Raw genomic sequence first — 14,110 nt, 5'->3', positions numbered from 1 at the left:
TGTGCTTGGATCGGAATACCTGTCCCCACAGCCTCCTATGTGCCCAATAGGTCAGTTCATGTGATCGTTTATGTGATCAGGCTGGGTATCCCAAACGTCTAATTCTAGAATGAAGAGCACTGCCACTACTTTGCACAGATTAGAGCACTGCCACTACTTTGCACAGATTAGCTCCCTGTGTCGGGGAAGGTCATACCTTCTTTGGAGGAATCAGGAGGTTCATCAGGCAGCTCTTCCCAGGATTGGCCAACTGTTCCGTCAGCAGCTCCACCCGCTTCCACATGCAGCATGTGATTCCCCCATACTTTAGCATTGGGGTTTAATTCAGAAACCTTTGCTGATTCCTGCAATACAAGAAAAAAAAAATATATGACTGTTTGTAAAAGCACTAAAACCTAAAGTTCAAGCAAAGATTGACTAAAATAATTACCATAGATGCAAACACAATTTACGATACCCACAACCCAAAATACAGAGTTTTCTGCATGTAGACTGCAGCATAACGCCTAAGATATATAACCAGCAATGCTCACGGGGAACATCACTCAGAAAAAATACGTTTGTCATATTTAAAACTCCCTTAGGTCCACATGTCCTTTAGGCGTTTGATTCTCATGTCAATTTTGGCCATGAAGACATGAACATGTTTTACTTTATTTTTCTATTTTGCGTTTTTTTTTGTATGCATTACAGCCAATACAACCCTCCTTATAAAGTGGGTAAAAGTTCCATGCTCTGTGTGATCAGGATGATGACCATGCTCACCATGATGGAGCCACTACCTGTACACTCTTAACATGTGAATCCCTTACACCAAAGTGTAGAGGTGTGGGGGGTGATCAATAATGGTGCAAAGGAAAAGTGGACAAACCAAGCAGATTCCTCCTCCCTTTCCACAGAATAAAGCTGGCTGACACGGTTGAGATCGATAGGTTCAGCAGATAGTCGAATTTGTATGGGGGCACCAGCTGACTTGACGGTTTAGGGATATACTGATCGTACATGTCTGTTTTCGGACTCTGATTCTGAGTGCTTGTGTACGAGACAGTCAGCTGAGATACCGGTCGGACGAACTATAGGCCAAAAGCATAATTTGGCCGACAACCATCTAATGTGGACAGCCTAAATCGGATTGACTTCCATGGACAATTACTCCACTTTTCCCTTAGTACTCATTGAGGAAAATTAATCAAGCTAAATGAGCTATGTTTGTGAGTTTTGGACACCTTATGCTCCTTGTCTGATGAAGAGGCATGGCATAATGTGCAACACTGTGCAAGAAAAAAAAAAAAAAAAGTTCCACAATTTTGGCATTTTCTTCCGGGAAAAATGTAGGCCAACTACTTGTATAAACTTCGGCTAGACAGACTCAAAGGAAACGTGTCAACTGATTCATGCTGCCCAAACCTGGTGGCAGCATAAATGAAATCCTGGCTGGACAATTGCAGCCAGGCATACTTTTCTTTGAAACCTCCAGCATTTCAGGGAAAATGTATGTTAAAGACCCAGCCGGGACCATAGCTGATGAAAAAAATAAATAGTCTTTCTCGGCAGCCGTCTGGGTCTTTCCATCACCACTAGAGATTATTGACCGGTCTCTCCCAAGTATGTGCATAGGGAGACACCTGTAAATGATCTGCAGTGGTGCTGGGAATAGTCGGCCAGGGGCGGCTCCTTACTAACCTGGGCTCTGGATATGGTCCCAGGCAGAGTATGTAAAAGTACAGGTCCTTCTCAAAAAATTAGCATATAGTGTTAAATTTCATTATTTACCATAATGTAATGATTACAATTAAACTTTCATATATTATAGATTCATTATCCACCAACTGAAATTTGTCAGGTCTTTTATTGTTTTAATACTGATAATTTTGGCATAAAACTCCTGATAACCCAAAAAACCTGTCTCAATAAATTAGCATATTTCACCCATCCAATCAAATAAAAGTGTTTTTTAATAACAAAAAAACCAACAAATAATAATGTTCAGTTATGCACTCAATACTTGGTCGGGAATCCTTTGGCAGAAATGACTGCTTCAATGCGGCGTGGCATGGAGGCAATCAGCCTGTGACACTGCTGAGATGTTATGGAGGCCCAGGATGCTTCAATAGCGGCCTTAAGCTCATCCAGAGTGTTGGGTCTTGCGTCTCTCAACTTTCTCTTCACAATATCCCACAGATTCTCTATGGGGTTCAGGTCAGGAGAGTTGGCAGGCCAATTGAGCACAGTAATACCATGGTCAGTAAACCATTTACCAGTGGTTTTGGCACTGTGAGCAGGTGCCAGGTCGTGCTGAAAAATGAAATCTTCATCTCCATAAAGCATTTCAGCCGATGGAAGCATGAAGTGCTCCAAAATCTCCTGATAGCTAGCTGCATTGACCCTGCCCTTGATGAAACACAGTGGACCAACACCAGCAGCTGACATGGCACCCCACACCATCACTGACTGTGGGTACTTGACACTGGACTTCAGGCATTTTGGCATTTCCTTCTCCCCAGTCTTCCTCCAGACTCTGGCACCTTGATTTCCGAATGACATGCAAAATTTGCTTTCATCAGAAAAAAGTACTTGGGACCACTTATTAACAGTCCAGTGCTGCTTCTCTGTATCCCAGGTCAGGCGCCTCTGCCGCTGTTTATGGTTCAAAAGTGGCTTTACCTGAGGAATGCGGCACCTGTAGCCCATTTCCTGCACACGCCTGTGCACGGTGGCTCTGGATGTTTCCACACCAGACTCAGTCCACTGCTTCCTCAGGTTCCCCAAGGTCTGGAATCGGTCCTTCTCCACAATCTTCCTCAGGGTCCGGTCTCCTCTTCTCGTTGTACAGCGTTTTCTGCCACATTGTTTCCTTCCAACAGACTTACCATTGAGGTGCCTTGATACAGCACTCTGGGAACAGCCTATTTGTTGAGAAATTTCTTTCTGGGTCTTACCCTCTTGCTTGAGGGTGTCAATGATGGCCTTCTTGACATCTGTCAGGTCGCTAGTCTTACCCATGATGGGGGTTTTGAGTAATGAACCAGGCAGGGAGTTTATAAAAGCCTCAGGTATCTTTTGCATGTGTTTAGAGTTAATTAGTTGATTCAGAAGATTAGGGTAATAGGTCGTTTAGAGAACCTTTTCTTGATATGCTAATTTATTGAGACAGGTTTTTTGGGTTATCAGGAGTTGTATGCCAAAATCATCAGTATTTAAACAATAAAAGACCTGACAAATTTCAGTTGGTGGATAATGAATCTATAATATATGAAAGTTTAATTGTAATCATTACATTATGGTAAATAATGAAATTTAACACTATATGCTAATTTTTTGAGAAGGACCTGTATATTGCCTCTAAAACGACGCAGTGGTTTGGGGAAAAGAATAAATGACTGCCATCTTGTAGCCAGGGTTTCATTTCTGCTGCCTGTGGTTTGGGCTCGATGAATCTGCTAACAGGATCCTTTTAAAATACACCAGATTTATCAAAAAGCAGGATCCACCATGATCAATCTGGTGCATTTTAGCACTTTCTAGGATGCAGAATTAAAATGGTTTGGGTGAACCATAGCCTAAAAAAAACTGACACCTTTATCGTTAATATATGTAACAACATAATTGTGTGAGCGTGGCTTTAGAAAGGTCTATAGGCGTACAATCAGAGGATCAAGTCCATAAAAGGGGAGACGAAGAAAAAAAACAAACAAACAAAAAACACAAAAAAAAAGGGGGGGGGGGAGAGAAATAAAGTAAAAAAAAAAAAAAGATAAGTCACAAAATGATGGGTTAAACCTATATACATGTGGTATATATTATATAATATGGCTTGCAAATATGAAGCCACTGATGGTTACAAAAACAAAAGAGATCCACCTGACAACACAACAGCTGTCAATGCATCATCCGCCATCATTACAATGGAAATTACAAGGTTCGCCCTCGCAGTATCATTATCCTAATGAGTCTCCAAGTCACTACCTCAGCTCGTCTCACCAGGATTTGCAATCCCTACCTACAAGAGGGGCAGAGGACGCAACAAAGAGCAAGATTCGGAAACATCCTAAACAACTACTGAAAATAAAAGAATGAATTATTTGTTCATCTTCAGAATAAAGTCTCTGTGCACTCATCTGAACATTGTAAAGTAACAAAGCAACAACTTACAGATTCACAGTGAATCTCGGGCCAACCCCAAATGCTTCTGCTTTCCGGAACCAGTAGCTGAAAGGAATATTTCTCCGAGTTGATGTCCGAAACCACCAAGTTTTCATCCAGGCACTGGTACTGGTGGTTACACGGCTGGTCTGATGTGGAATTATACCACAAGTAATCCACTTTGTACTCAGGCCTGGCCAAGAAATGATCACCTGATAATACACAGGATAAGGGCAGATCCTTGGTTTTACCCCGAGACTCTCTAAAGAGATCTTGCATCAGATCTAGTACACTCTCCTCATTACAAGGATCTTTGCCATCTGTCAAGCCTGCAGGTAGTGGATGAATTTCATATGATGGAGTAGCAGCGTATTGATCAATCTGGTCCTCTTCAAAATTGGATCCGTAGCCATGAAGACCATTCACTTGACCAAATTCGGAGAAACCGGCTTCATCTGGGCACCTATCTGCACCACTACCTTCCTCAAAACAACCATATGTGGCATCTGGCACGGAAAAGTCTCCGTTATTTTGAATGTCAAGAACGGCATGGTCGTCGGGTGTTTCGGTTGCAATGTCACCCACCATATTATTTTCTAAGCAAGTGTCATAAATTAATTCAACATTAGTGGTGTTAAAGACGAGGTTGGTTTGCATCTTGTGTACCATGTCCTCAGGGTCAAAGAACGTCTTTGGTTCATGAAAATCATCCTTTGAAGAGATGTCAAAATATTCAACGACAGGGGACCCACCACTCTTAGGACTAGTATTTGGAGAACTATTTCTCACATCCCCATTAATTAACAGTTTTGCACAAGGACCTGAAATAAGATCATCTACTACAGAAGATTTTACACCTTCCAACATGCTAAAGGAGCCATTACCTTCATCTCCTATAGGAGGTGTACAATTTTTTAGATGGAAAGTCAAGTCTGCGTCATATTCACTAAACTGAGTCCAAGCTGAGAACTTTTTGACAAATCCCATCACATCTGATTTATCGAGAAGACTCCCAGAAACATTTTTGTCTGTAGTAACAGCCTCCTTTTGGTATAACCCTGAGGTCTCAGTTGGACCGTGTTCATTAACGGAGTAATCAGAAGGGTCACTTTGTTTCTCAAGACTTGTGTCATGAACGTCTTCATTATATTGTTCAATCACATCACTATTTAAGCAACTGGGTTCCTCTAAGGCAGGTGGTTCATCTGTGCCACTTTGTGGTTCCCCTAAATCTTCTACAATACCATTTTCGTTATACACAGGAAAGTTCTCTCCTTCATTCTTACTGGAGACTTTTGGGTCATCAATAACATGATCATTTACCTGTTCTTCCAAGAGAGGAACTTCTGGACTTGGATCCAAGGATTTATTACAATTTATATCTGAAGTGCAAAATGTGCTTTTACAACAAGATTCAGTGGTCCCGTCATCTTTTTTGGTTGCAAAATCAGAAGTTGGCTCCAATTCAAGAAGCAGTGCTTCAGTAGAAGGCAGCTGAACTTGGTCATGATTGGGTTGTTTTATTCCATCTAGTAGAAGCATAGAAGAAATATCAACCATGGTTTCAGGTAGACACTGGCCATGATTAGTCAGAAAATCAAAGCTTAATTCTTGCGTTTGGCAATTTGTTAGCACACAATCCGTGGATTTTCCTAGAGAATTTAGAGGTTCTGGACAAACCATTTTGAGAAGACAATCACTATATTCAGTCAATTCTTTGGTTGGAAGTCCACAGGAAAGCACATCTGATGAAACAGTCTGAGGCAAAACTTCTGCGTTGGTCATATGATTTGGACCAAAAAATACATTTTCAATCCCAATATTCAGAGAACTTGATGTGTCGTAGATACTTTCTGCAGCAGCTGAATCCTTACTGGGCATAGTATCATATTGCTGTATTGAGTGAGATTCCTCCAAAAGATCTTCAATTATATCATAGTCATCTACTAAACAAATGCTGTAGAAGGTGTTTGTCCTTGTATCTTGCCTCACTTCTGCATTGCTTTGAGGAGGTACGTTCTCATTTATTTGCTTTGCTGCCGACCCGAAATCCAATACGCTTCTATTCTTGGTATTCTCAGCATTTTTCTCCTCTTCTCTGTGAGTTAATGAGCTCTGCCATGCGGTCTGGCTGCCGTCCAAGTAGTTTGCTTTTAAGGAAAGAACTTCCTGCGAGTTCTGCTCTGAAGTCAGTGACACTTGAGACTGTGAAGCATGGTCATGCACAGGCCATGGGTCTACAATTGCGGTGTTAGAGACCGTACAACTCCCTACAATTGCTGTAGTTGGGCTCGGACATTCTTCATCGTCTATTTCCATCTCTTTTTGCAAATGTTCATATCTGGACAGAGCATTTATTGCACTATTTATTGGATGCATCAAGTTCACTGACCTGGCTTTGATAGATCTCGGCAGTGGTCCAATGTTCTCTGTGTTATCCATGCTGTTGTAAGAGGGGAACCGTGAAGCCTTAAACAATCCATTACTCGTCATCCCCGACTTTACTCTACTAAAAGTGGAGTTTTCCAACCCAGAGTCTGGAACGGGCACTTGAGTCAAAAAGTTCTCTCCTGGGTCCAGATCTTGAATGTCACTTTGCTTCATATGATTCTTCTCTAAATCTTCACATGATGTTGACTCGAACAAGCTGGTCCTTTCAAGGTTTCTGAGTGGGCATAATTCTTTGCTAAAACAGCAACCCATTGTAAAACCATGCTCCGGTTGTGCCGAGGCTGATGCTTTAAGAATCTACGGTCGCAATGGGTACAGCTGGGTATAGGCCACTGCCCACAAGTCAAAAATAGTAACTTCAGACAGACAAACCAAAACACATGCCATTGTCACTCAAATTACAATCCAAGACACTAAGGCCTCTGTATTGAGGAGATTTGCCAAGGCGCAGGGCAACAGCTGCCAAAAGCTGAAGGCTACTTGATTAACTCTTACTAGTCACAGTTAAATTGGGGGTTGGGGAACACAAAAAAAAAACAAGCTGGCAATAAATAGATCTCAGACTGTTACGCATATAAGAACCCTTTAGAAAGTTTACATATATGCCAATATATATATATGAATGGTTGCATGGGTGCACAAATACGCAGAAAGCTGCAAGAGCCATTTCAGAAAAACACCCCTTTAAGAGTGTAATCTTGGGCTGATACGTGTGATGGCCACGTTACATCAAGGTTACGCTTTCATTGAGAAATTGCACCAAGGATATTATTTATGACACCTTCTGACAAGAACTTTTTTTTATCAAGGTGTAAGGTTGCTTAATGTAGAACAGAGGTAAAACCAGAGAAAAGCTGCCGAGCTTCATCTGAGAAAGCAATAGTAGCGAGAAGGAGATTAACAAAAATGATTTATGTAACAGACTAGTAGGGTTAATAGCACACTTAGACTTTCCCGCCTCTCAAAAAACTGCAGCACTCCGCTATTTACCCGACTTTTCTATATTTCTATATGGCATGTGAGCACGATTAGGGTACATCATGCATCCCTCCTATTAGAATACGACACGTGAACGACACTTTTCTATCTTGCTTACATCTTGGGTGCTACTTAAATCTTGACATTAACGGTGTTTCCTTCAAAGATCATCCATGCACAGCAACAACTCCATGCACCAGACGGTGCAAGCACCTGATGGTCAACATTCACCTAATGGATGCTGAGCAGCAGCGGAGCCAGAGGAATAAAATGCAAAGGGAATGCCCCACTGTGGCCCCTTAGGCTCACAGAGGTTGGACTCTCAGCAAGCAATAACTAGTGGATCGTCCAAGATGGCAATAACCTTTAAAAGTTTGTTCCTATGACGGAGTTTCAGTAGCGCACTCATCTCCTGCTTGAATGATTGACAGTTTGCATGCTGCCAGTAGAGGCAGTTTCGCCTCTGCAGCATCAGGGGCTCTGAAGCGAATCAGGTGAGCTTCAACGCAGTATTTGCAAGCTCTGTAGCAAAAAGCTTGGAACAGCGTTTATTGCCTAGGAGACCAACCACCCGTTAATACGTGGCAAGAGCATGAGAATATCAGCACTGCTGCAGCACCTGTGCAGATACCTGATCGTGTCACTTCAACGCTGGTTGGACCCATACCGGGTTCTCAGGTGCCATCCCAAATAAGATGAAAGTTACACACAGTCCGTGAAAAAGAATGCGGGTGGCACTCACCATCTTAATTAAAAGTCCAATTTAATAAGTTGCTTAAAACATCAGAAGTAGGAGAGTCCTATTTGGAGCTCAAAGGATGACAGCCGTTTCGCGCACCATGAACTTCTATGGGACCCGCAGAAGCGCATGGTGCACAAAATGGCTGTAGTCCTTTGAGCTACACATAGGACTCTCCTACTTCTCATGTTTTAAGCAACTATTAAAGTGGACTTTTAATTGGGATGGTGAGTGGGACCCACATTCTTCTTTTTCACGGACTGTGTCCAACCACCTGTTAGACAGAGGAGGTGAACAGTTAGCTAGACAACGAGCGGCACAAAAAAACAAGATAAAAAATGGCTCCGTTTTTTGAGAATGAAGATCTATAATAGAGGCGAAATGAAAAGTTTCTAGTTTTGATACGCACTTGGATATTTTACCCATTTAGTGATGATTTGGGAGACGGTTTTGGGAAATAAAATTCAGTAATCATCAAGTTAAATATGTTAACAGTAAACCCCTTTTCCTATGAGTGCAGTAAGGTGTGAATGCATTCGGCGCAGGCGTTAGGCGAGGATGAAATGTATGGAATGGTATAGCATTGCATCGGTGTGACCGCCTTTATAAATGAGCTTTTAGGCAGAGCGAGTTGATAAATTATGCAGTTAAAACCTAAACTAAATACACAAAACCGGTTACAAAGCAAACACTGGGCATTGTACATTTAATTTTCCATTCACCAAGATTAAAAACGACTCGGGAGCAGCTATAAACTGTATATTGAAAAATCACATCAACAAGCGGGGAATCCATAAAGCACACTGCTGAATTCCAGAGAGCAAATTAGGTAACAGCAATAGTGGGGAGCGCAAAGACCCCGCAGCTGTCAGCATCAAAGTATTAATGAGGGAGGGAGAGGGGACGTCAGTCCAAAACTGCATCTTGTGAACGGGGTGAACACAAGAGCTGGAGTTAGGCTGTGAGGCTATGTCCACACGTTGCAGATTTGCGTTTTTTTAGCGCTTTTGCGCTATAAAAACGCTATAAAACCGCAAATAATCTGCATACATTAAGCATCCTATAATTTTTTAATGAAATCCGCAACTTCTGTGCACATGATGTGCGTTTTTCCGCATGAAAAACGCATTGCGGAAAAATAATGAACCTGCTCATTAATTTTGCGGTTTTTTTTGCGGTTTTCCCACTGTCTAATGCATTGGGAAATGTCCGGAAAAAAACACGCGCAAAAAAAAACGCGCAAAAAACGCATGCGGATTTCATGCGGAAATCTGGCAGAAATGTCCAGATTTTCACAGGAATTTTCTGCATGAATTCCTGAACGTGTGCACATAGCCTGACCGCTCACAGAATAGAGGTGTGTGTGCTCTGCATGCCCAGCAAAAAGCGCATCTGTCATCAGGACAAAAGAGGGCAGCTTTGCCCATATAGTATTCCTACTGCTCCAGAGTACTCGATTTTGTTTAGCTTTTTTATTTTAAATCTGCCATATGGTTCCAGATATATGGGAATTTATATTAAGTTATCCTTTTTATGAGTCTTTACAAGGAGGCGTGGCTCAGAGTTCTTTGGGGGCGTGGCTCAGAGTTCTTTGGGGGCGTGGCTCAAATGGTTATTTGGGGGCGTGGTTCAAAAGGTTTTCTGGGGGCTTGGCTCAAAGGGTTCTTTGGGGGCGCTGCCTTTGACACTGCATTATTACCCCGCTAGTTACGCACCCTTGGTAAAGACAAAAATTAGCACTAAATAAAAAGCTCATATCACTGAAACAATATGGTGGATTCAGCACAAATACCCGAAAAATCAGGGGAGAAGCAGGAGTTAAGAAAAAAAAAAAGGGGGGGGGGGGGGTGTAGGGCAAATTTTGACCTGGTGAGGTTTTCGTTCAAGTGGGTCATCTGGATCAGCACTTATTCTACATCCGTAGGCTTTCTGAATGCAAAATGGATAAGATACGGCTGATACATGGACCAATGCTAGTCACCTGAGTGTTATTGCACACAAAACGGTGCTCAGGATTTTTATTCTATAAATTGCAGCATGTATGACTAATCAGATTTTCAGACAAATCTTGTTTTTATTTAAGCACCCATTTCAATTAACATAGAAAATTGTATTCAGCCTTTGATTATACTTGTAAATCTGTTTATGTATAAAACGGACGCTATACATAAATTAAAAAAAGACAAAAACTGACATACAGATATACCACACACGTGAAGAAGTATTTCTGGAAGAAAAATGAACAATTTCACCTAAGTACATCTGGATGTGGCTTAATCTGATTTTCTTTTTTTTTTTTATCTTTGCTGACAGCCAGATCTCCCCACAGTTACAGCAGACTTCTTTGGATGCATCTGGTGGGGTGCCCCCAATTTTTTTATTTATTTTTTTTATAAAGGATAACAAAAAGGGCCCCGTAAAATGTGAACCATCCATTATAATCTGAATTTTCCCAGGATCCATTTAAAACTTCCAAATTTAAGGAAAAGAACAGAAATTCTGCCAACCTCAGAAATCTCTATGTTCAGTTTCTCATTTATTAAATGTATTAATACTATGTTGCTATTTAAGTGCTTAATATCTACATAAACAGACACGGAAGAAATATGTTCATATGATGGGCCATCATAATGTATAGCACCAACGCGGTGTGTATGCTATGGTAGCATAAGGGACAGTAGAAGAATATGGTCAGGTTACACTGAGCCACCCGAATTGCACCTGTCATATGAACTATTCCTATCCATGCACAGCTCTGCTGCACGATCGTTATCCCCATAAATAGGCTTACAGATAACATACTGGGGGAAAAAAAAAGAATTGTCCCCAACCAGACGTCCTATAATATAGCAGCTTTTAGCAAGTTATCCAACATGCATAAAGTCACTATCAATAGCTCTAAAAAGAGGGGGAAAAAGTAATGGAAATATTTGCCAATTTCAAAGAAAAAAAAACATGTAAAGAAAACCTACATTAATACATAGAAAATAAAAATAAAAAAGGGGGAGAATGTGTAAGCAGGCTTTTGCTAGCAGCATGACGAGGCAGAAACCCGGATTCCAGCGATGTGCCACTTGTTGCAAAACGCCAGCGACAAGATTGCCTTTAACACACATCCGGCCTCCTAGGACACATTTTTGGACTATGGACTGTAGCTGAAACACTGATGTTTTTATTGCATACATATCGTACTGGCGAGACGGCTCTTTCTTTTGCCAATGCACACCGATTCTTTTGGACATTTTTATTGTACAAAGTGGTAGGACCACCATAGTGACAGCGACGGGCAGAAAGTACGTTATATTTTACATCTAATTCTATGCAGTTGACTAGAACAGTCACCTGGGGCCGATTCCTTGGGGACAAAGTCTTAAAATTTAGGATGCGATCAGTTTTTAAACATTTTAGTTGACATCTAACTCAGAATGGAAAAACCGCCATTATGTGGAAATACACGGTGGCTCAGTGGTAAGCAGTGCAGCCTTGCAGTGCTGGGGTCTTGCGTTCAAATCCCACCAAGGACAATATCTGCAGTCGTTTCTATGTTCTCAGGGCTGGAGTTGGGGGATGAAGGTGCCCAGGGCTCCCAGCATCTAAAACAAAAATTAGATTGATAATAGCTCTGCATTATCAATCTAATTTCCCATCTCGAGACTGCTTAACCCCTTCACGACCTTGCCCTTATCCGTTTTTGCGTTCTCGTTTATCGCTCCTCTCCTTCCCATAGCCATAACTTTTAGTTTCCGTCAATATGGCCATGTGAGGGCTTGTTTTTTGTGGGACGAGTTGCACTTTTCAACGACATCATTGGTTTTAGCATGTCGTGTACTAGAAAATGGGAAAAAAATTCCAAGTGCAGTGAAATTGCAAAAAAAGTGCAATCCCGCACTTGTTTTTTGATTGGCTTTTTTGCTAGGTTCACTAAATGCTAAAACTGACCTGCCATTATGATTCTCCAGGTCATTACGAGTTCATAGACACCAAACATGTCTAGGTTACGTTTTATCTAAGTGGTAAAAAAAATTCTAAACTTTGCTTAAAAAAATAAATAAATAAATAAAAATATTGCGCAATTTTCCGTTACCCCAAGTATCTCCATTTTTCGTGATCTGGGGGTCAGGTGAGGGCTTATTTTTTGCGTGCTGAACTGACTTTTTTAATGATACCACTTTTGTGCAGATACGTTCTTTTGATCGCCCGTTATTGCATTTTAATGCAATGTTGCGGCGACCAAAAAAAAACAACTTAATTCTGGCGTTTCGAATTTTCTCGCTACGCCGTTTAGCGATCAGGTTAATGCTTTTTTTTAATTGATAGATCGGGCGATTCTGAACGCGGCGATACCAAATAAGTAGGTTTGATTTTTTTAATTGTTTTATTTTGAACGGGGCGAAAGGGGGGTGATTTAAACACACACATATATACACACTCATATATACACACACATATATATATATATACACTGTACATACACACATATACATACATATACATATACATATACATATATATATACATATATATATATATTAAACTTTTGCCATGCTTCAATAGCCCTGGGAGGCTAGAAGCTGGCACAACTGGATCGGCTCTGCTACATAGCAGCGATCATTTCCGGCCGCGCGGCTGGAAGCGCCTGTTAAATGCTGCTGTTAGCGTTTGACAGCGGCATTTAACTGGTTAATAGCGGCGTGTGAATCGCGATTTCACTCACCGCTATTGCGGGCACATGTCAGCTGTACAAAACAGCTGACATGTCGCGACTTTGAGGTGGGCTCACCGCCGGAGCCCACATCAAAGCAGTGGATCCGACCTCTGCAGTAATAGTACGGCGGAGGTCGGGAACGGGGACCTTCTGTGAAATCACTTGGTTTCAGAACCTTTGATGACATCACGGTCATGTGATCGTGATGTCACCAGAAGTCCTGCACTGTCCATGAGTTTAGTAGAACTGAAGAAGAGCGGGGAAGGGTAAGTTTTCTATTGTATGTAGATATGCATGTGCCTGCAAGCCTCTGTATTTGGCTATGTGCACATGTTGCAGATTTGACTGGAATTTTCTGTGCAGATTCTGCATTTCTTGGCAGAAAACACAGGTCAGAATCAGCGCCTTTTTTTGGTATGTGCACACGTTGCAGATTTTTGAGCGGATTTCTTCCTTTTTTCACCCCTGCAGATTTCTATTATGGAATGGGTGCAGAAACGCAGAAGATCTGCAAAAAGAATTGACATGGTCCTTTTTTGAATCTGCTGCGTTTTCCGTGCTGATTTTTCCACACCATTAGCACAGCATTTTTTTTTTGTCATTGATTTACATTGTACTGTAAATCACTTGCAGATCTGCAGCGTTTCTGCGTCGAAAAAAAAAGCTGCAGATCTGCAGGAAATCTGCAACGTGTGCACATACCCTAAAAATGTAAAACCAACACCTAACACATGCACTAAAAGAAAAGGAAAACCCAGATAAAGATAAATCTATCTATCTATAGAGCAACTTTCAAACCAATAATTAAACACAGAAAAAATTGTGCACACCGGGATATATAGTAGTAATAAAAGTTAGATAAATAAATCCATAACTATACCCTCAATGTAGTATTTGGAAATCCTGTTACTTGAATAAAAAATAAGTGACCGTGAAAAAGTGAAAATATAAAAATGTTTTTTTAAAAGTTATATATAAAAGTGTATCAACCATAAGAAATAGTAAAATGGTGCCCAAATAGGTAATGTGCACTAGTGCAGCAGCAAACGGAGATCAACACCGGTCATACATGGATAGCCAGGGCAGATACTGAA

General features: G+C 41.2%; 1 protein-coding gene across 1 annotated transcript in view; it reads right to left on the bottom strand.

Annotated features, from left to right (window-relative positions):
• LARP4B (La ribonucleoprotein 4B) overlaps positions 1–14,110 on the bottom strand; it is a 101,739-nt gene that overhangs the window by 28,211 nt on the left and 59,418 nt on the right. Inside the window, exon 4 of the mRNA XM_069729705.1 lies at positions 197–344. Coding sequence (XP_069585806.1) covers positions 197–344 — 148 coding nt within the window. The remainder of the gene's footprint in view (positions 1–196; positions 345–14,110) is intronic.

The sequence above is a fragment of the Ranitomeya imitator genome, chromosome 6 (genome assembly GCF_032444005.1).
Source record: "Ranitomeya imitator isolate aRanImi1 chromosome 6, aRanImi1.pri, whole genome shotgun sequence".
NCBI classification, from domain to species: Eukaryota; Metazoa; Chordata; class Amphibia; order Anura; family Dendrobatidae; genus Ranitomeya; species Ranitomeya imitator.
Note: the sequence above shows the minus strand (reverse complement) of the source record. Positions and strands in the feature narration are given on the sequence as shown.